Source organism: Eschrichtius robustus, chromosome 2 (assembly GCF_028021215.1).
Source record: "Eschrichtius robustus isolate mEscRob2 chromosome 2, mEscRob2.pri, whole genome shotgun sequence".
NCBI classification, from domain to species: Eukaryota; Metazoa; Chordata; class Mammalia; order Artiodactyla; family Eschrichtiidae; genus Eschrichtius; species Eschrichtius robustus.
In genome coordinates, this window is record NC_090825.1 from 117612968 (window position 1) to 117635152 (window position 22185).

Sequence of the window (22185 nt, forward strand, 5' to 3'; positions counted from 1 at the left end):
TTTTTTTGATAATAACATGTTGCAAATATTTGAGCTGCCTGCAGTTTTGAGTTCTCCTATTCTAGCAAAAAAAGCAGTGAAATCTATTATTTTTTTGTCTAGTAGTTTTGTCACCCTCTTGCAGTTCTGAGCATTTAAACATCTAATGGATTATTTTTTTCGTTCGGACCTAAGAATCATTTTGAATGCATTGGATGAGCTTATTTTTAAAATTCTGAAGTTACATATATTATTCATATATATTGACTACAGCCCTTAAGAATAGACAACTGTTTTTTACCCAGTTTTTTTTAAATAGCTTTATTGTTGTTTAATTTACACACCATAAAAGTTCACTCATTTTAAATGTACAATACAATGACTTTTAGCAAATTTACATAATTGCATAACCATCACCTCCATCTAGTTTTGGATCCATCACTCCAAAAAAATCTCTCATGCCTGTTTGTGATCAATCCTCATTCTTACCACTATAATCCAGGCAACCACTATTTTCCTTTCTGTCTCTGTAGATTTGCCTTTTCTCTATAGATCTGTTAAAAATGGAATTGTACAACATGTGGTCTTTTGTGTCTGGGTTCTTTCACTTAGCGTAATGTTTTCAAGGTTCATCCACGTTGTAGGCTATATCAGTAGTTCCTTTTATTGCTGAATAGTCTCAGTTCTTCCTAAACAAGACTAAGCCTTGAATTTGCCTCTAAGTAGTTATTATATGTTTCCTCCACTTTATGCCCAGATGTTAGGATTGTTAATATTGATAATTATTTTGCCATGAGGGGAGTAAATTAATTTAAGTGTGATTGAAAACCTTAAATTAATGTACAGTTACTTCATTTTTAACATATACTGTCAATATGAGTAATCCTATATAGGAAGTCTGATTTTCTCCTAGGTAATATTCATTGTTTCTCTCATAGACTTTTACGTGAAGAGTTTATTTAAACTCAGAATAATTGTCCTTTGTGATACAAGTTTAATACAGTGTTCAGGTACAGAAGTGTTTAAGACTTAATTACTGAAAAATTTTAGAAGGTTATATCTTAAAAATTGATTTCAAATTATATTTTAATATAATAAAGAAACATTTTGGCAGTTTGAAAGACACTTTTCCCTACTTTGATCTACAAGTTACAGTTTCTTCCAGTAACCTGTACTTGCACAGTTAATATTGTAAAAAGAACAATTGGGCAGTTAAGCCAGCATTAATGATACCCTCAACATTATTTTGATACTGCTTTAGATTTGATGGTCTTTAAAAAGTCCAATTAAATAAGCAGAATTTTGAGGTTCTTTCCTCTTTGATTTCCTTTTCTCCCTAATCCTGTCTTGTTTTCCAAAATCATCCAATCCAATAAATATTAGATTTTTTAAATTGAAAAAGTCACATTTTTTGAATTGGCAACATCCCTGTTTGTGCTATGTAAAATAGATGAGTCTGGTCTTTAATCTACCTACAACTGGTGTGAATCTGAACATTCATTCTATAGCATTAGTTATATGGGTTTTGGGAGGGAAGTATGTGGTGGGGGGGCGGAGGGAGGGCTGGGATTTTTTTTTTTTTTTTTTTTTAGCATGGCACATTTTCAAACATTTTTCATGTGCTTAGGTACATCCAAGCAGAAGTCCAGTTCCCTGCAGGTAGCAGATCAGGACGTACTGCCACCTTTTCACCCATACCAGCCTTTGGAGTGCATAGTAGAGGAGACTGAAGGAAAACTGAATGAACTGGGACAAAGAATTAGTGCTATTGAAAAAGCACAGCTTAAGTCATTGGAGTTAATTCAAGGTGAACCTCTGAACAAAGATAAGATAGAAGAACTTAAAAAGAACAGAGAAGAGCAAGTCCAGAAGAAGAAGAAAATACTGAAAGAACTGCAGAAAGTGGAAAGGCAGTTGCAGATGAAAACACAGCAGCAATTTACCAAAGAATACTTGGAAACCAAAGGTCAGAAAGACACAGTATCTCCACACCAGCAGTGCTCTCATAGAGGAGTCTTCCCAGAAGGGGAAGGAGATGGTAGTCTCCCAGAGGATCACTTTTCAGAGTTACCTCAGGTTGACACAATCTTATTTAAAGATAATGATGTTGATGATGAGCAACAGTCTCCACCATCGGCAGAACAAATTGATTTTGTCCCAGTCCAGCCTTTATCATCTCCACAGTGTAACTTTTCCAGTGAAGTAGGTTCTAATGGGACAAATTCTCTTGAACTTCAGAAAGTATCAGGTAATCATCAGATTATAGGACAGCCTCAGATTGCTATTACTGGACACGATCAGGGGCTGTTAGTGCAAGAACCAGATGGACTAATGGTTGCAACTCCAGCCCAGATGCTTACCGACACTCTTGATGACCTGATAGCAGGTGGGTTAAGAAATATACCTGTAATAATTTCTCTTTAATCTTTGTGCTCAACTTCTTTATATGACTCTCCGAAAACACCAACTTGGTACTTTTCCATTTTAGAACTATCTTTATAAAATTACTCATTTCTTGAGGTGTTTTGGAAGTGAATTTAACTAAACTCAACAACACTAACACACAAAAGTGTGTTTTCCCTCTTCTTTTTTGTTATTTGCAAAAGCAAAGAAATAAAGTTGCCATGATACTTTATTTTAGACCTTTGGTATCAAAATCATCCTGTGTTGTATCTTGGGTAGGAGATCTCAAAATAGAATTTCTTTGTAGGCTTTAGAGATAATCATATAAGGTTAGACATTTAATTTTCCTGCTGGTGATTTTCATATTTGGAAATCAGAATTCTAAATCGCATTGCTTTTTCTTTATTTATAATTTTATTAGATCAATTTAAATATTTCTAATTAAAAGGGATGTTCAGAAAAAAAAATAAGCATTCCATGTTTTTAAAATATTTGTGGTTAGAAGATCATTGTCAACTTGATAACGATTTAGAGATTGGGATTTTTGTATTAACTGTCTTGATGAAAGCAGACAGACACCACACAGACACAGACACACACACACAGACACACACACACAGACACACACACACAGCAAAGCAAAAAAGAAACCAGCCGTATAAACTTACAGTATATGTTTCTGTTTATTGTTGTGTGGAAAATTACAACTAGATATGAAATGAGGTGCACAAGTTTACTTTCCGTTTCATTGTCCTTGCAGCAGTGGGAAAACAGTGCAATTAATCATTTACCTTCCTAAAGATGGCTGGTGAATGTATCACCTCCATGAGAGCCCAGTTCAGAAATGCAGCCAGAATGGCTGTTGACAGTGGATGAAGACCAAGAACTAAGATGTAGCTGGAGTGATATTCAAAGGCAGGCCAGTCCTCTGTCTCTTGATTGCAACATTTTTTTTCTTTACTGTTGTCTGTTTCTTCTTGTCATATTCTCCTCCCCTCCTCCCATCCCAGTTATGCTATCCCAGTTTCCTTTCTTCTTTTGTGAGCCTTTAGTCTTCCTAATCTTTACTGAATCTTTTAAAATGTGGAGTAAGATTACTTAATTCAGGAATTTTATTGGGCATGTGTATGACTTCCAGTGGTTATAGAATTGTAATAGTGCCTTTGAGGCTCCTCTGATATGTAATAGGTATTGCTGTGCAGAGGAGGAATGTCTTAGTTTTCATAAAGAAAATAAAAATGCTGGGAAATGTTTTAAGGAGTTAGAGTCTTTATTCTTTAATTTTGTTTTTTGTATCTTCAGCCCATAGCCACTTAACTCAAATTGACTTTGTGTCATTAGCATTGCAAGTTGTTATAAATTTTGAATAAACTCTTATAGTTCATTTATGGTTCTGACTTCTAATCTGGTAAAAGCAGATATTGGAGTGTGAAGTATGATTATAAATAATAATGATGAAACTGGTGACCTGAGAGTAACATTTTTAAGACTTAGGGTTCTATAAATATCATTATAATGTTCCTAATTAAGTACTCAGTTTACAGTTATGAAACCCACATTATTGATCAGTTTAGTTTGTTGGAACTTAGGACCTGTCCTTTTTTCTTTTTTTTTTAAAGGAGAAACAGCTCTGAAGGGAACTTGTAGGTGTTAACTTTATGGTAGTATTTACTGCTGTTTCTTGTAGAGGAGGTCAAATTCTGGTTATTTCACTGAAGTATTTGTTATATTGAAATGACCTTTTACAAAGTTCACATGAAACTTCAAAAAATTGGTTTAGAAAACATCTTTTAATTACATTTAACATTACTATAAACGAATAAAATTTAATTTCTTTTAGACATTAATGTCTAGTGACAGTTGGCCCACCATATTGTACAATATTCTTTTATTAATATGCTTTAAAGTATAAATCTGTCAATACATTAAAAATTATACATTTTTTTCTCGTTTTTTTTTTTTTTGGCTGCTTGGCTTGTGAGATCTAGTTCCCCCACCAGGGATCAAACTCAGGCGCCCGGCAGTGACAGTGCCTAGTCCTAACCACTGAACCTCCAGGGAATTCCCTAAAAATTATCTTTGTTTAAAAATACTTTCATTTTGCTGAAGCTTACATTTTAAAATATATAGCAATAATTAGATTTTCTTTGTTCAAAATGATGACTTATCTCAAAATTTAAAACTTTATTGAGTCTAAGTTTCTGTTAATTTCTTAATTGAAGATGAAATAAATTAAATAAGAATGAATTAGGTAAATACCTAATTCTATGATTTTATGATATGTTAATATACCAGTAGAATTATAGATCAGAACAAAGATATAATTAATTTTACCTAAATTAAATCTAGTTATCATGCCTCATAGTTAATAAAAGAGAGGAAGAGAGGATACTGTACATCTTACAAGTTTACTTTAGATAATATTCATATATAATAGCAATAAGTGTCACTCTTTAAATATAAGAGTATTTTTCTTTATTGCTGTTCTACTCTCAAAATATTTGTCATGATAATGAGTTGGTTAGATACATAATTTATCAATGTCATAACTTGACTAGCTGACTGACAGCCATAACTATATAGTCTTAAACATATCATACTTGATATAGTCTCAGCCAGAATATATGTATACTCTTGATTGGAAGCGTGGTTGTTCAGGTCCATTTCTTCTGAAATTAAGTGTCAGTCTTTTAGAAGTTATCATAATAGCAAGTGATTCTCAGTTCAGATATCTAGAATTAAGGTCTGAAAATAAAAAGCAATTTAAAGAAATTCAAAATAGCTTTGACCATTGAGCAGTTCTAGAAACATCTAGTAAAATTTTCAGTCTTAATATATAAAGAAACTTGGTTAAAAAATCAACTAATATCACTTTATTTACATTTATTGAGTGCTTACCATGCACCAAGCTCAGTGCTAAATGCTTTTATATACATTATCTCATGGGCTCTTTATAGTAATACTGTAAAATAAGTCCATATCCCATCTCTGTTCTTCTGTTGAAAACTGAGGCTATAATGGAAATTAAGTTGCTAGTAAGTGTTAAGATTCAAACTCAGTTCAGCCAATTTAAGAACCTTAGAAGTAAAATGCATGCATCTGATTCAACTTGAAGTTCTGAGTTTATATTAACGATATTATTTCCTTAGACTTCTAAATTCTACTAAATAACAATTACCCTTATTATTTTTGTATTAAGATTTGATGTGCATGTAAGGTTTAATATAGTTTTGTGACTTGAGAACATTGTTACTGTTGTTGACATCTTAATAGGCTCTCTTCAAACAAATTCCAATTCTATAGTATCTTGCTTTAAGTAATCCTGTGATAGTCATTTTAGGCTTAAGAATAAAAAAGTAATTAGGAAATTATCTTTGAGGGAATTTACAGTAAAATATCTTTAAGTAATAATTTCTTCTAATAGATGTTAATATTTTATTTATAGATTGTTATTTATATGGAACTATTTAATAAAGTTACTATTATCTAAAACAGGTTACAGTGATTTAATTTCTTAAGGCCTTGCAACATAGTTTACTTATACCTAGTATCTGAGATTTTTATGTAGTAAAGTTTATTACTGTCTTCCATATTGCCTACAAAACTATCTTAAATTGCATAAAGAATCAAGTAAAATATTGCACTTATTTAGTTCTTCTATCACCCCATTTTAGGATAGTGCATAAATTTAATTTGAATTATGTAGTGACTTTTGTAATAGTGATCTGTTTTGGTCATTTTCAGAGACATTTTGTTCAGAAATAGAAAACATTTTAGGATTTATGAAAAAAATTTCATAGTCCTGGTATAATTTTATCTTCATAAAACCTTTATTCCACATGTACTTTAAAAATCTTTGCTACTTTCTAGTTTTATCTTTAGAACTTTTCGTATGTAATTAATCCTATTAAAGTCACTTCTGTGGAATGTTTCTGATTGTCATTATTGCAGGGAGGAAAAAATGTCTTGAGGATACTGTTGTACAAAAATGTACAATCAATGTGACAATACATTTTTGGTAACAGAGCTGTTAAATGTACAAAAGTATTTTTTAAAAACCAACTCTGTAAAAAAGTCTTTTATAACGTCACATTCTGGCATAGCACTCTAGTCAACTATTTTAAATTTTTTGAATATCTGTTTTTCATAATAACAGAAAGAGATAACATGAATAAACAAATTTAATGATAGAAAAGTAATTCTTTAGTTAGATATATGTTGATAATTATACGACTACTGTTAAAATCTTACTATTACAAAGGTGCCATATATCAATGTTTAGTGTCTTGTTTCTGGAACTGTTTCCAAACATATCAGCTGTTTTGAGGAGGCATAACAAAATACTATCTGCTTTTAATTCATTCAATGACAAAAATTTTTAAAGCTTTGTTTTCATTGTGCATGTTCTTACAGGCAAAAGAAATATTTATAATAATCATTTTTATTTGTAACCATATAGTTAAATTATGTATATTTATGTGGTGACAGAAGCTGTAGAAATTCATATTATCAAGATGTGATTTTATATATATTTGTTGCGAGGGGGGAGGGACAGCTCATGTAGAAACATATCTGAACATCTTAAAATTTGCTATTATTTAAAGCATACTATTAAATATAGTGTAGTACTATAATAATAGTGTAGTACTATTAGCATACTACACTTATCTTTCATACTTGTGATCAGTATCCTTGATTGGGATCCAGTCATATCAAAATTCTAGAGAGAAAGCATTCTCCAGTCCTTGAAATGCTTACATTTTTCTTTAAGACCTGTGTGTTTTTGATTGACTTTTAGTGTGGGTAAGAGGAGGTTATTGCCATCACTGAAACTTTGTTGTCTTTTTCTGTATTATTAATGATTATATGTTTTTTCTGAGTTTTTTCTCTCTTGAGTGAATTATAATGTTTTTATTTTTCAATGCAGTGATTAATAGTGCTGAAAATCCTATAAAATACCTGATAATTACATATATTAGGCACTTACCATACCAAACACTTGTGTTAAATACTTTTTGCACATTTCTCATGGATAATTCACAACATCCCTCTGAGGTAGATCCTATTTCCCCCTTCACGGGGCAAACTCCGTCTCATGTAAGAAAAGAAATATGCAGAAACATAAAGATATAATTTCCTTTAATTCAGTTTCAAACACCAGATTTTGAGGTCCCAAATAAAAGTTCCAATGTTCATTTTTAAAATAGTTTGATTTTCAGACATTGATTCATTTTAGCAAATTTTCAGAGTAAATATTGAATTTTAAAAACACATACTCTCTGCTATTTATGTGAGAAATATTCTAACTTGTTCTTCCCCTTTTTCTGCTTTGTCTGCTTCTTTTTTTTTTTTTCCTTCTTTTTTTTTAATGCATTGTCCTCAGGATGTTTTTATCTAATTGCCTTTTACAAACTAAGATATAAAATTCCTTTTTTTTTTTATTGGAAACTATTTTCTCCCTATTGACAATATGAAAGGCTACCATTTGTTGTATATGCACTAAGTATCAGGTACGATGCTCAATATTTTACTTCATTATCTCAAGGGGTTTTCCCAACAACCTTACAATGGAGGTACTGTAATTATCATCCCATTTTACACATAAGGAAATTGAGGTTCAGAGACGTTAAATTACTTGCCCAAGGTCAGAAAGTCATTGGTAGAACTGGGATTCAAACATATGTCCATCTGACTCAAGCTTGTGATTTAACTACTACATTATATTACTGCTATAGAACTTTCCGTTTTCTGTGTTTTTCTGTACACAAATGTCATTACTCTTTCAAGTAGAATTCAGCAATATGAATATTGTTTTTCAGCTGTGAGTAGCAGAGTGCCCACTGGTTCAAACAGTTCCTCTCAGACGGCAGAATGTCTTACACCTGAGCCCTGTTCACAGTCTCCAAGCAATGTGGCTTCCCAGTCTGTGCCTCCTGTGTATCCTTCAGTTGACATCGATGCACATGTGAGTAGACTGCTTTATTTATTTATTTATTTATTTATTTATTTAATTTATTTGGCTGTGTCGGGTCTTAGTTGCAGCATACGGGGTCTTCGTTGTGGCATGCGGGATCTTTCATTGTGGCGTATGGGCTTCTCTAGCTGTGGCGCGTGGGCTCCAGAGTGCCCAGGCTCAGTAGTTGTGGCATGTGGGCTCTCTTTGTTGTGGCCCATGGGCTCTAGAGCGCAAGGGCTCAGTAGTTGCGGCACGCAGGCTTAGTTGCCCTGCGGCATGTGGGATCTTAATTCCCCGACCAGGGATTGAACCCTTGTCTCCTGCATTGGAAGGTGGATTCTTAACCAGTGGAGCACCAGGGAAGTCCCTAGACTGCTTTATTTAAATTTATTTTGCACATTCTGATTTTCTTTGGAAAGGAAAAGATTCATTGTACATTAATTGTGAAAATAAATATTATTTGCTCTTCAATCAATAACCCCATTGTAAACAGAAAAAAATCTAAGTTTTTTTTTCCTTTTCCTAGACTGAGAGCAACCATGACACAGCATTAACACTAGCTTGTGCAGGTGGCCATGAAGAACTTGTATCTGTACTCATAGCACGAGATGCTAAAATTGAACACAGAGACAAAAAAGGTAAGAAATGTTAGTGAGAAAGTTGGAGAGTAATTATATCAGAAAACAATTCATTTTTTACTATCAATAAGTGGTTCCTAGACTATTCAGTGAAAAAATGGGTTCACATATTTCAATTAAGAATATCTGGATTTGTTAATCTGCAGAGCCAAATTATTCTTCAAAAATTCAAAAATTAGACTTTTGATCATCAAGGAAGCAAGTTGTGTTTAGCTTTCTCCTTAATCTAAAAGTAGAGCATGCAGAGGTATCAAAGTTTATTATGAGTATAAACTTTAATAGTTTTGTTTGACTTAGCATTTTCTTTTTATCAGGTGTTTATGGGGTTTTGTCACTAACAAATTAGGGTTTAAAGCAGTTTTATGTTAAATGATTATAAGTATCTGCCCTAAAGACCTTTTCCTACTAAAATAATAGAGAATTAAAAACAGTGCCTTAATATGTTAAAAAACACAAATTTGACTGAGATTTTTATTTTCTGATTTAGGTTTCACACCACTGATACTGGCAGCAACAGCAGGACATGTTGGAGTTGTTGAAATCCTTTTGGATAAAGGTGGAGACATAGAAGCACAATCTGAACGAACTAAGGATACTCCGCTTTCATTGGCATGTTCTGGTGGACGTCAGGAAGTATGTTAATGTTAATTTTCATTTCGTAAACATTTTACTTGTATTTTAAATATGCATATGCTTAGTAATTTAGCTACATGAATAAAACTTGCATGTGTTTTGACATGTTCTATATATTAAATTTAATAAGAATAGTAAATGCCCTTTTAAAGAATGTTTCTTGCCTTTCAGGCAAAATAAAAATTCTCATCATCCTTACGTTTATTGGGATTCAATAGAGCACAGTCCTAACACATGAAATGCAAATTTATCACTCAATAATTGAGGAATAGAAACAGTAACACCTTGTTATTTCAGTATAATTGGAATTTCATAGCTCTGAATTCCTTGATATGAAATTGACTTCATTTCTGTAGTGCTGATATTTGAATATTTAGGGTCTAATTAAAATGTTAAGTATTTAGACAAGGAAGTTATAGGTCCCATTTCTTTGTGCTTCCTTCATTATAAGATGGACCCTTGGTGTAAACTAGATTTCTCTGTTCATATTTTACTTTGTAGGTAGTAGACTTGCTGCTGGCTCGGGGTGCAAATAAAGAACATAGGAATGTGTCTGATTATACACCACTGAGTCTAGCTGCATCTGGAGGATATGTTAATATCATTAAGATTCTGCTTAATGCTGGGGCAGAAATTAATTCAAGGTATCTATCACCTGTTTATTTTATTACTCATGATTAGTAAATTATTACCTTGGAATTAAGTGTTTTCCCCTAAATATTTAGACAGATACCATTTTTAATTAAGATAGTACTAAAGTTGCAAGGCCAACAATTATTCCTATAATGTGCTTATAAGTAATCAAAGCTTATTTCAGCTAACGTTGCTGTTTTTAAAGAGGTTTCATTTCAGAAAACACTGTTTATATATAGTTGGAAATTTATGGCCTCTGAATAGGGATTATGTTTTAAATTGTGAGATTTTCCTATTTCTAATTATTAGTCTAAACAAATAAAATCTATTCATTGGAGTTAGAAACCTTTCTTCTTACTGAAGCTTTTTCATTTTTTATGTTCTCTATGCTTTTTAAGAAAGCAATAGGCAACATATTATTTTAATTTTCTAAGCACATTTCCCCCCTTAGGACTGGGAGTAAACTAGGTATTTCTCCCCTGATGTTGGCTGCAATGAATGGACATGTTCCTGCAGTGAAACTGCTACTTGATATGGGTTCAGACATTAATGCCCAAATAGAGACCAATCGGAACACAGCTCTCACCTTGGCCTGTTTCCAAGGACGAGCAGAAGTAGTGAGTTTGCTTCTGGACCGAAAAGCCAATGTTGAACATAGGGCAAAGGTAAGCATTTTATAACTTGTTATCTACTTCAGATATATTTTTAATAGAAAGAGCAACTTAAATTGAATGTACTATTTTAAATTGTCATAAGTTAAAACTGATGCCCCAATGCAGAACTGAAGAATAGTTCTAAACAATGTGTCACTGACCATTGGTCAGTGGCAGACTATCACCATTCATGACTTTTATTAAAGACAGTGAAGAAAAATAGAATCAGTACTTTTTTCCACCTTCAGCCTTGAGTGGCTTTTTATTAATCCTCCAGTTTGCAACTTTTGAATGTAGTAAATTCTTCTGTAGGAAGATATGTTTGTAGTAGGATTATTTTGTATAGTCCTTTAATGTAGATTTTTAAAGAACTCCTTTAATGAGGCATGTACTTACCATTGGTAAAAACTCCAATCAAAAAAATTGCTGCAGGGACTTCCCTGGTGGCTCAGTGGTTAAGAATCCACCTGCCAATGCAGGGGACACGGGTTGGATCCCTGGTCCAGGAAGATCCCACATGCCGCAGAGCAACTAAGCCTGTGCACCACAACTACTGAGCCCACGCACCACAACTACCAAGGCCGTGCACCAGAACTACTGAAGCCCACATGCCTAGAGCCCGTGCTCCACAACAAGAGAAGCCACCACAATGAGAAGCCTTCACACCGCAACAGGGAGTAACCCCATTCGCCACAACTAGAGAAAGCCCACACAGCAACAAAGACCCAATGCAGGGACTTTCCTGGTGGTGCAGTGGTTAAGAATCCACCTGCCAATGCAGGGAACACGGGTTCAAGCCCTGGCCTGGGAAGATCCCACATGTGCGCCACAACTACTGAGCCTGTGCTCTAGAGCCCACAAGCCACAACTACTGAGCCTGTGTGCTGCAACTACTGAAGCCCACGCGCCCAGAGTTGGTGCTCCGCAACAAGAGAAGCCACCGCAATGAGAAGCCCGCACACCGCAACAAAGAGTAGCCCCCGCTGGCCGCAACTAGAGAAAGCCCGTGTGCAGCAACGAAGACCCAACACAGCCCAAAATAAATAAGTTTGTTAAAAAAAAAAAAAGCAAAAAACAAAAAAGACCCAATACAGCCATAAATAAATAAATAAATAAAAGCATGACTGTTAAAAAAAAAATTGCTGCATAGATTATACAATTAAGACAACTAAAACCTAATCTGACCACGACAGATTACTTTTTGTATTACAAGTATTCAGTGTGACCCATTTATATATTAGAAGTCCTATAGAAAGCCATATTATTTTGGTAATGATACCAGTAGGAAAAGTCTTCTGGTGAAATGTTGGAGACTAATGAGCAAAGACACATGCATAAAATTTATAAAATGATATTTTAATCTATTTTACCCAAGTTTGAGTAGCATTTAAGGAATTTATCCTGGGTTATTTAGCAGACTGCCTTTTCAGATAGAGTATATTCTAAACAAGATAGAGTATATTCTAAACAAAGTTTTCCCATTGAACATTGTGCCATATTTAATTTTCTTTTTATTCGTTTTAATATTTCTGTTTGTTGTGCAGAGCAGTTATTGTCTCATGTAAATTTATAACAGTAGAGATGTTATGAAATTGTTTATTTTTCTAGCATGAGGGTAGTATAAGAGAAATCATTCTAGCATGTCTAACTGAACCTAACAATTTTCACTTGCTGTTTAGTAAAGCTTAAGAGTGAATGTTGCTTAGCTCTCTTGTGAGAGAAAATCAGAAATAGAATACACATATAAGTCAATTGTTTCAGTCCCTTGAAGAAATTAATATAATTTACTCACATAATTTTTTGGTTTAAACAGACTGGTCTTACCCCCTTGATGGAAGCTGCTTCTGGAGGATATGCAGAGGTTGGAAGAGTTCTCCTAGATAAAGGAGCAGATGTCAATGCCCCCCCTGTGCCTTCCTCAAGAGATACTGCTTTAACAATAGCAGCGGACAAAGGTCACTACAAATTTTGTGAGCTCCTGATTAATAGGTGGGTAAATTTTATATTTATTTATAGAATTTCTGTGATCCCTTTCACATTTCAGAGCCTTTACAGGTAATAAAATTGTTTTACTTTATTGACATTTTAAAGAACAGATTATTTGTTTGCTGTTTTATAAAAGATGAAAGACAAATTAGAGAAAAATAGAAAAAGTCAGCCTCTTCCCATAGGAAACAAACCATATTAACATTATTTGATTTTTATAGGGGAGCCCATATTGATGTTCGTAACAAGAAGGGAAACACACCACTTTGGTTGGCATCCAATGGTGGTCATTTTGATGTGGTGCAGTTGCTAGTGCAAGCAGGTGCTGACGTGGATGCAGCAGATAACCGGAAAATCACACCTCTTATGTCAGCATTTCGCAAGGTAACTTAATGTGGGGAAAAAGGGTAGAATTTGTTTAAAACTACTAAATTTTAAGTTGAAATCATGTGAGAAAGATAAATTGGTCTTGAGGAATTGACTCTGTTCCTATATACAAACCTTTGCTGTCTTTCCACTTTCTTTGTGGCCAAATCTAAGAGCTATATGGTAGTTCCCTATAAGCAACTTGGTTGTTAAATCACTTGGTGTCTTGACTAGTTTTGTTATGTTTTTGTACATAAAACGTGAGATTTAAGGACAGATATTATATGTAGATGAATGTTTTCTCTACCTAAAGAACAAAAACAAGTGGACTCTCATAAAAATTTATTATACCTCCTGTATATATTAAGGCTTACTTATCTGCTCTATTTTACAAAGCTTTCCCATTGCAATTGTGATAAAATGTAAACTACTTAACGTGGCTTACAAAGCCCTGCATGATATGGCTCATGCTAGCCTCAAACCAATCATTTCTATTCCCCTTCCCCTTTGGTCACTACACTTCAGCCACTGGCCTAGAATGCACTAAATTTTTAAATTCCTGAGGGCCTTTGCTCACTGGTTTTCTTTTCCTGAAATGTTCTTTCCCTTACTCTTCACCTGGCTCACTTCTCTTCATCCTTTAATATCTACTCATCCTTAAAAATCACTTCTCAGAAAGTCCTTTTCTAACTCCCAATCTGAAAAGTTTCTCTTGTTCTCTTTTATAGTTCACTGTTATTTTCCTTATCTCATTTTGTAATTATACATTCAAACATGTATTACTTTTTTAATGCCCATCTCCCCAGTCAGACTACAAGATCTATGAAGGCTAAAATTCATGACTGTCTTTTTCACCAGTGTTTATACCCAGTTGTTCAGCTCAGTGCCTAACACATACTAGATGGTCAGTAAATAGCTATTGAATGAGAGCAGTGTAAGTTATGAGTCTTAAAAAAAATCTTAAATATTTCCCTTTTTTTTCAATTTTTTTCTTTCCTTTTAATTGAGGTATAATTTATATATAGTAAAAACACAAATCTAAGGTACATGAATTTTGATAAATGCATTCACCTATGTAACCCACACTTCATAAAGATATAAAATACTTCCATAATCCTAGAAAGTTTCATCATGCCCATTCTCAGTTAATTCCCTGCCCCAGAGGCAACCACTTTTCTGATTTTTGTCACCATCAGACTAATTCTTTTTTTTTTTTTTTTTTTTTTTTGTGCCGCACCATGTGGCGTGTGGGATCTTAATTCCCCAACCAGGGATCGAACCCGTGCCCCTTGCATTGGAAGCGTGGAGTCTTAACCAGTGGACTGCCAGGGAAGTCCCCCCATCAGACCAATTCTTGAAGATTAAACGAACTTTAGTAGGAGGGGAAACAATGCAAGTTTGGTTATGTTAAAATAGATGTACTTATAATTGATTACAGATCATCCAGCCCCTGATAATGGCATTTAGAAAGTGTTTTACCTAGATTCAAGTCATAGAACTCAAGATAAATATGACAACCTACCTCGTTTAGTTTTGTAAGATAGAGCCAAAATAATGCTTTGAAATCTAGAACATCCTCTTTGTTTTCGGACTAATTTCCCTTTTATATTGAGATTCATTTCACATCACCAATTTTTATTTTACTAATAGATTTATTCTAGGAGATATATTTTTTTTAAAGTTTGTCTATTTTCAATGGGATGTGGGCAGATTAAATTCAGGAGAAATGTCGTTTGGTCCACCATATATTTCCCAGCATGTTGTACTTATCGTTTTCTGATTATAAACTCAACACTGTTTTTACTTTCATAATTTCAATTTTAAGTTTAGTAAACTCTCAAGTGTTACTGTACCTTTTACCCTTAAGTTTTTAAGCATATGGGCCAATTTTCAAAGTATTCTTTTGTGTATTTTTTGTTATACTTCTTACAGGGTCATGTAAAAGTTGTTCAGTATTTGGTGAAAGAGGTCAATCAGTTCCCTTCTGATATAGAATGCATGAGATACATAGCAACAATCACAGATAAGGTAGGTTTAACATGCTGTTGAAGCACATTTTTGTTCTTTGTGGAATTATATGCCAGAGTATATGTTAGCAGACCGTTCTTTTCATCCTCTATGAGACTGATCATCTGATTTTTCTATGCTTTAGTTTCCCCATTTGCAAATGAAGAATGGGTATAATATTCTTTATAAATTATTTTGAGATTTCTTTCCTATTATGGACCATAATTACAGTGACTGCAGCTAAAGTTTATTACTGGACTATTAGCCTGATTAGAAAATTTTCTAAGAACACAAACTTTTTAGAAAATGATACCTTATTTTGATTTTTCAATCAAAGACTAGACTCAAAGGATAGCTTAATTTGGTTTAGTGAATATTCAGTAATTTGAGGCTTTAAGCCCTGAACTTTGGTATACTTAACAGCTCAAGTTTTATTGGCCTGTTTATGTGTTCCTATATTTATATAATTCCATTTTCCACTATAGGAACTGTTGAAAAAATGTCACCAGTGTGTTGAGACAATTGTGAAGGCTAAAGACCAGCAGGCTGCAGAAGCAAATAAGAATGCAAGTATTCTTTTAAAGGAACTTGATCTGGAAAAGGTGAGTGGGAAAAATAATTTTCCTTATTAGAAATGGTTGAAAATCTAGTAGAATAAATTTGCCACTGATATGACCATAATCTTAACAAAATCTCTTTTTAAAAAATGATTAATAGATTATCAAACTACCATCAATTTTTTGATTCTGACCTATACATAAAAAATATTTTTAACCATGTAAGTGAGGAATTAGTTTTTGAGCAGATCACAGTTTTCCAAATGACATTACTGCCTAAGTGGTTTTAATATTAGTCTGGGAAGAAATTTTTTAAAACATGGGAAATCTTTTGTTTATTATAAGATCTGGGCTATAAGTGGTTTATTAGATCCTTAATTAAAGAGTAAGTGTCTAAGTTTCCTAGGATGTGTGGTAGTATAATGGAAAAAGTTAAAAAAAAAAAAGGTCGCTTTTCTGACACTCAGTGTGCTTACCTTGAAAAGGAGGGTGTTGCTATGAACCCAGAAGTTATATTAAAAGAATAAATAGCATAATCAAGTAGAGTTATTATAGGAATGCAGGAGATAGCTTAACATTAAGATATTTTGTTGATGATAAAAGGAAGGAAAAAGATCATTTTGAGAGATGCTAAAATTTTGACATCAATTTTTAGTTTATTTAAAAAAGAAAAAAAAGACTTGTAAGTTAAAAACAGAAGAAAAAATTGCTTACAAATCAATGAGAAAGGGACTTCCCTGGTGGTTCAGTGGTTAAGACTTTGCCTCTAATCCCACATGCCTCACGGCCAAAAAACCAAAATATAAAACAGAAACAATATTGTACAAATTCAATAAAGACTTTAAAAATGGTCACACACACACAAAAAAAAAACATTGAGAAAAAGATAACTTGCCCAGAATGAAAAACGATCACACAAATGGGCAATTCACAGAAGAAATATAAATGTTCAATAAATAGATGGAGAACGCTCAACTTCATGAATAAACAAAGAAATGCACAGTGGAAGAGTGATTTAAATTTCTTTTACCAGATTAGGAAAACTTAAAATTTAAAGGTTTGATAATAGATATTGATGGCTAGAGTGTGGAGAAATTAACATTCTAGTATGATTTTTGATGTATGGTATAAATTAGTATAACTATTAATGGAGATGATTTGACAAATGCATTAAATTAAAAAGGGTGCATACCTTTACTCCAGTCACTCCTCTTCTAGAAATTTAGCCTAAGGTAAATACTTTGACATATGCTCAAAGATGTGAATATACAAAAGGACATTCACTGTTAAACTGCTTATAATAGGGGCAAGGGTATAAACCTTAAAGTTTTATCGTTAGGAAATTAAATAAATTTTAATACCTCCATGATAAACTTGATTACAGTTAAAATCAGAAGGGGAAAAATAATATTCATTTTAAAATGAAGTTTGAAGTTTGATGACTACTAAGGTCCCTCCTATGTTCTATAATTTTTATTTTTGTGTAACTACCCAGGGATATGGTCAGCAATTCCTTAAACAGCCGTTTTGCTCTTATGCCAACCGAGTGATGAAACTGCATATTCAGTTAATAATTATTTTTTCTCTTAATCCTCAGCCCCTTTTTCATTTACATAGGGTGTTGACAGACTTTTTATTTTTTTATTCTTTATTTTTTTAATTTTAATTTTTAAACTTTTTTGGTTTCGCCTCATGGCTTGTGGGATCTTAGTTCCGCGACGAGGGACTGAACCCAGGCCCTTGGCAGTGAGAGCGCAGAGTCCTAACCACTGGACCACCAGGGAATTCCCAACAGACTTTTTCTATAAAATGCTGAAGAGTAAATATTTTAGGCTTTGTAGGCCCATACGATCTCTGTCATAACTCCTTGACTCTGCTGTTGTAGCATGAAAGCACCCATAGACAATGCCTAAATGAATGTGTTCCAATAGAACTTTATTTATGGACATCAAAATTTTAATTTCATAATATTTTCACATGTCACAAAATATTCTTCTTTTTATTTTTTCAACCATTTAAAATGTAAAAGTTAGTCTTAACATTCAGGCCATAGTTTGCTGACGCCTGATTAGATAAATAAAAATGTCAAAGAGTAACTTACGACTCAGAATGGTAAATTATAGTTTTGAGGAAAATGCTTTACTTAATTACCAGGACAACTGGACTTCATTGACAAATTCTTATGGTGAGCCTTTTTTAGATAATTTCCATACAAATATGAGTAATTTGATGTGTTTTCTGTTTGTTTCGAATTTTCATTATGATGTGAAGCGACCATTACCATGTTCCCCTGTCTGAAAAAAAAATATTTTCTAGTACTAACCAAAGCAAAACTATAAAGTAAGACAAAAGTAATTTCTGTAATGGCCTCCTGTGGATATTTTCATAGTGAAATTTGTTAATACCTCATAAAGAGCATAATAGCTGCATTTTATTTTATTTTTTTTAACATCTTTATTGGAGTATAATTGCTTTACAGTGGTGGGTTAGTTTCTGCTGTATAACAAAGTGAATCAGCTATACATATACATATATCCCCATATCTCCTCCCTCTTGCTTCTCCCTCCCACCCTCCCTATCCACCCATCTAGGTGGACACAAAGCACCGAGCTGATCTTCCTGTGCTATGTGGCTGCTTCCCACTAGCTATCTATTTTACGTTTGGTAGTGTATATATGTCCATGCCACACTCTCACTTTGTCCCAGCTTACCCTTCCCCCTCCCCCCTCCTCATGTCCATTCTCTACGTCTGAGTCTTTATTCCTGTCCTGCCCCTAGGTTCTTCAGAACCTTTTTTTTTTTTAGATTCCATATATATGTGTTAGCATACGGTATTTGTTTTTCTCTTTCTGACTTACTTCACTCTGTATTACAGTCTCTAGGTCCATCCATCTCACTACAAGTAACTCAATTTCATTTCTTTTTATGGCTGAGTAATATTCCATTGTATATATGTGCCACACCTTCTTTATCCATTCATCTGTCAGTGGACATTTAGGTTGATTCCATGTCCTGGCTGTTGTAAATAGAGCTGCAATGAACATTGTGGTACGTGACCCTTTTTGAATTATGGTTTTCTCAGGGTACATGCCCTGTAGTGGGATTGCTGGGTTGTATGGTAGTTCTATTTTTAGTTTTTTAAAGAACCTCCATACTGCTCTCCATAGTGGCTGTATCAATTTACATTTCCACCAACAGTGCAAGAGGGTTCCCTTTTCTCCACACCCTTTCCAGGAATAGCTGCATTTTAGTCAAACAAATGCCACATAAATCTATGGATTTGCCTAATTCTGGACATTTCATATAAATGGAATCAGACAGTATTTGGTCCTCTGTGACTGGCTTCTGGCAATTCATAATGTTTTCAAGGTTCATCCATGTTGTAGCATGTATTAGTACTTCATTTTTTTTTTTTTTTTTACTGCTGCATAATATCCCATTATATAGGTATACCACATTTTGTTTACCCATTTATTAGTTGATGGACATTTAGGTTGTTTCCATTTCATAGGTATACAGGTTTTTTGTTTGTTTTGTTTTAACTTGGAATGCTTCATGAATTTGTGTTTCATCCTTATGCAGGAGCCCTGCTAATCTTCTCTGTGTTATTTCAATTTTTTTAGTATATATGGTGCTGAAGCAAGCATGGTGTACCAGTTTTTGTATGAATATGTTTTCATTGGGTATATATCTAGGAATGGAATTGCTAGATCATATGGCAGTTCTGTGTTTAACCATTTGAGAAACTTCTAGATTGCTTTCCAAGGTAGCGGCACCATTTTATGATCCTACCAGCAGTATATGAAGGCTTCAATTTCTTCACATCCTCACCATGATTTGTTTTATCTGTCTTTTTGATTATAGCCATCCTAGTGACAGTGAAGTGGGTATCTCATTGTGATTTGATTTGCTTTGCTTTTCCCTGATGGCTTGTGATATTGAGCATCTATCTCTTCATGTGTTTATTGGCCATTTGTATATGTTGTTTGGAGAAACGTCTATTCAGATCCTTTGCCCATTTTTTAATTGAGTTATTTGTCTTTTCATTATTGAGTTATGAGTTCTTTATAAATTCTTGATACAAGGCCCTTACCGGATTAGCAAAATTTTTCACCATTTTATGGGTTGTCTTTTCACTTTATTGATGGTCCCTTTGAAGCACAAAAACTTTTAATTTTGATGATGTCCAGCTTATCTATTTCTTCTTTTGTTGCTTTTATAAATGTATGTTAAGACTGACATCTATGGGAAACCCCATGTATCATAAACAAAAATATAATTTCATTATTTATTTTAAATTACTGCCTTATTGATAAAATGAGATACCTACTTTATTTGCAGTCAAGAGAGGAGAGCAGAAAGCAGGCTCTTGCAGCTAAAAGAGAGAAAAGAAAAGAAAAGAGAAAAAAGAAAAAAGAGGAGCAGAAAAGGAAGCAGGAAGAAGATGAGGAAAACAAACCTAAGGAGAATTCAGAGCTACCAGAGGATGAAGATGAAGAGGAGAATGATGAAGATGGTGAGAAATGAACCATCTGAAATAGTGATAAAATTCTTCTGTGTTCATCAGCTTCATTTTGAGTGCTTTTTGCTCTCAAAACTCTCAAAACTAATTCTAGTTAAATATTCAGTTACTTTAATCTGAAATAGACAGTTGACTTCCATAGTAAATACTTCTAAATATTTTACATTGTAAAGTGACACAGAGAAACAGAAGGGGGAAGGCAAGCACATAATTTGAAGACATTCAGTTGTAATTTAAGTTCCCCTGTAAAAACATTATGTATGTCCTAAAAGTGATACAGTAAGAGGTTTGCCAGCTTTTCTTCAGGTTCTTCCCTACCCTCTCCTTCCCCAGATGGAAACTGGGAAGAGGTCCAGTTCCTCAATAGATTTTTAACTAAGGTTCAGTCTTGAAGCTGTATAGGGTTGGGGTCCATTACTCTCAAAGAGTTGTTTATTGTATAGTCTGGCAGTGGTTGTAGTAGGCAAATAATTTTGCTCTATTTGAATTCTAATTCTAAAATGCTATTTGAAAAATTTCTTAAATTCAAACTATATTGTGATTTTTGGTTAGTTTATGAGACTAGCATTTCAGATCTTAAGAATGTTAATATTTTATACCAAGTTAGACATCAAAATATGATATAGTATATTTGTTCTCACAACAGTAAAGATTTCTTTATTTACTAGTGAATACTGGTAAAAGGAAAATATGACCTAAGGGTCTGAATTATTAGGTGTATTCTGTCACAATTTGTTTTGAGATCTGTGGCTCTCAGTGTGATTTTTATCCTTTTTCATGATTTCAGTGGAGCAAGAAGTTCCCATAGAACCTCCTAGTGCGACCACCACCACCACAATCGGAATCTCTGCAACATCTGCAACATTCACAAATGTGTTTGGGAAAAAAAGGGCCAATGTTGTGACAACTCCCAGCACCAATCGGAAAAATAAGAAGAACAAAACAAAAGAGACCCCTCCCACTGCACATTTAATATTACCAGAACAACATATATCCTTAGCACAGCAAAAGGCAGATAAGAATAAAATAAATGGAGAACCCAGAGGTGGCGGTGCAGGTGGGAATAGTGATTCAGATAACTTGGACAGCACAGATTGCAACAGTGAGAGTAGTAGTGGTGGTAAAAGCCAAGAGTTAAATTTCAGTATGGATGTGAATTCCTCTAGTGATAGGAGATACCCCTCACTGCTACTCCATTCCCAAGAAGAGAAGACAAGTACTGCTGCTTCCAGAACTCAGACACGGTAAAATTTTCTGACTTGTTAACTCTGCACCTACCTTTCCTTTTTCACGCCTGGCACAAGAACTTGAAGTAACATAAGTTGTGTTAAACAACTGAAGTCTACCACATTACCTGTCTTCAACATTTAAAACTGAAATTCACCAGTGTCCTCCTTATCATGTGCTAGTTATGCAATGAGATTGTTAGAACTTTTAACATTCAACTTTGAAGCTGAAAATATTAGCGTTCCTTGATTTTAACTGTCATTTTTATTGATTATATATAGTCCTTCTGGCTTCTGAATCCATTTTAATACTAAAATAAATAATGGACTCTTTGCCCTATTTCTATTTTTCTGATTGTTAATAATTTGATGTGCCAAATTTTTTTTTAACAAGGTTTTTGGTTTTTTTATATAAATTTATTTATTTAATTTTGGCTGCGTTGGGTCTTGGTTGCTGCACGCGGGCTTTCTCTAGTTGTGGCGAGCGGGGGCTACTCTTCGTTGCGGTGCGCGGGCTTCTCATTGTGGTGGCTTCTCTCGTTGCAGAGCACGGGCTCTAGGCACGTGGGCTCAGTAGTTGTGGTGCGCAGGCTTAGTTGCTCCGCAGCATGTGGGATCTTCCCGGC

The 22185-nt window shown here is 33.9% G+C and overlaps 1 protein-coding gene and 1 non-coding gene across 11 annotated transcripts in view; one reads left to right on the top strand and one right to left on the bottom strand.

Moving 5' to 3' along the window:
* The window catches only part of ANKHD1 (ankyrin repeat and KH domain containing 1), a 120468-nt gene that overhangs the window by 79755 nt on the left and 18528 nt on the right, over positions 1 to 22185 (top strand). For 8 of the 10 annotated variants that reach the window (XM_068536004.1, XM_068536007.1, XM_068536006.1 and 5 more), the window contains 12 exons: positions 1607 to 2365; positions 8202 to 8347; positions 8865 to 8976; positions 9464 to 9609; positions 10111 to 10253; positions 10694 to 10907; positions 12709 to 12884; positions 13103 to 13265; positions 15180 to 15275; positions 15740 to 15856; positions 20153 to 20327; positions 21121 to 21577. In XM_068536004.1, the coding sequence (XP_068392105.1) occupies positions 1607 to 2365; positions 8202 to 8347; positions 8865 to 8976; positions 9464 to 9609; positions 10111 to 10253; positions 10694 to 10907; positions 12709 to 12884; positions 13103 to 13265; positions 15180 to 15275; positions 15740 to 15856; positions 20153 to 20327; positions 21121 to 21577 (2704 nt within the window). The remainder of the gene's footprint in view (positions 1 to 1606; positions 2366 to 8201; positions 8348 to 8864; positions 8977 to 9463; positions 9610 to 10110; positions 10254 to 10693; positions 10908 to 12708; positions 12885 to 13102; positions 13266 to 15179; positions 15276 to 15739; positions 15857 to 20152; positions 20328 to 21120; positions 21578 to 22185) is intronic. The other 2 variants (XM_068536013.1, XM_068536014.1) reach the window with 1 other exon arrangement.
* LOC137760324 (U6 spliceosomal RNA) lies at positions 19349 to 19458 on the bottom strand. The gene has a single exon (XR_011073284.1). It is a non-coding gene; the product is annotated as a U6 spliceosomal RNA (small nuclear RNA).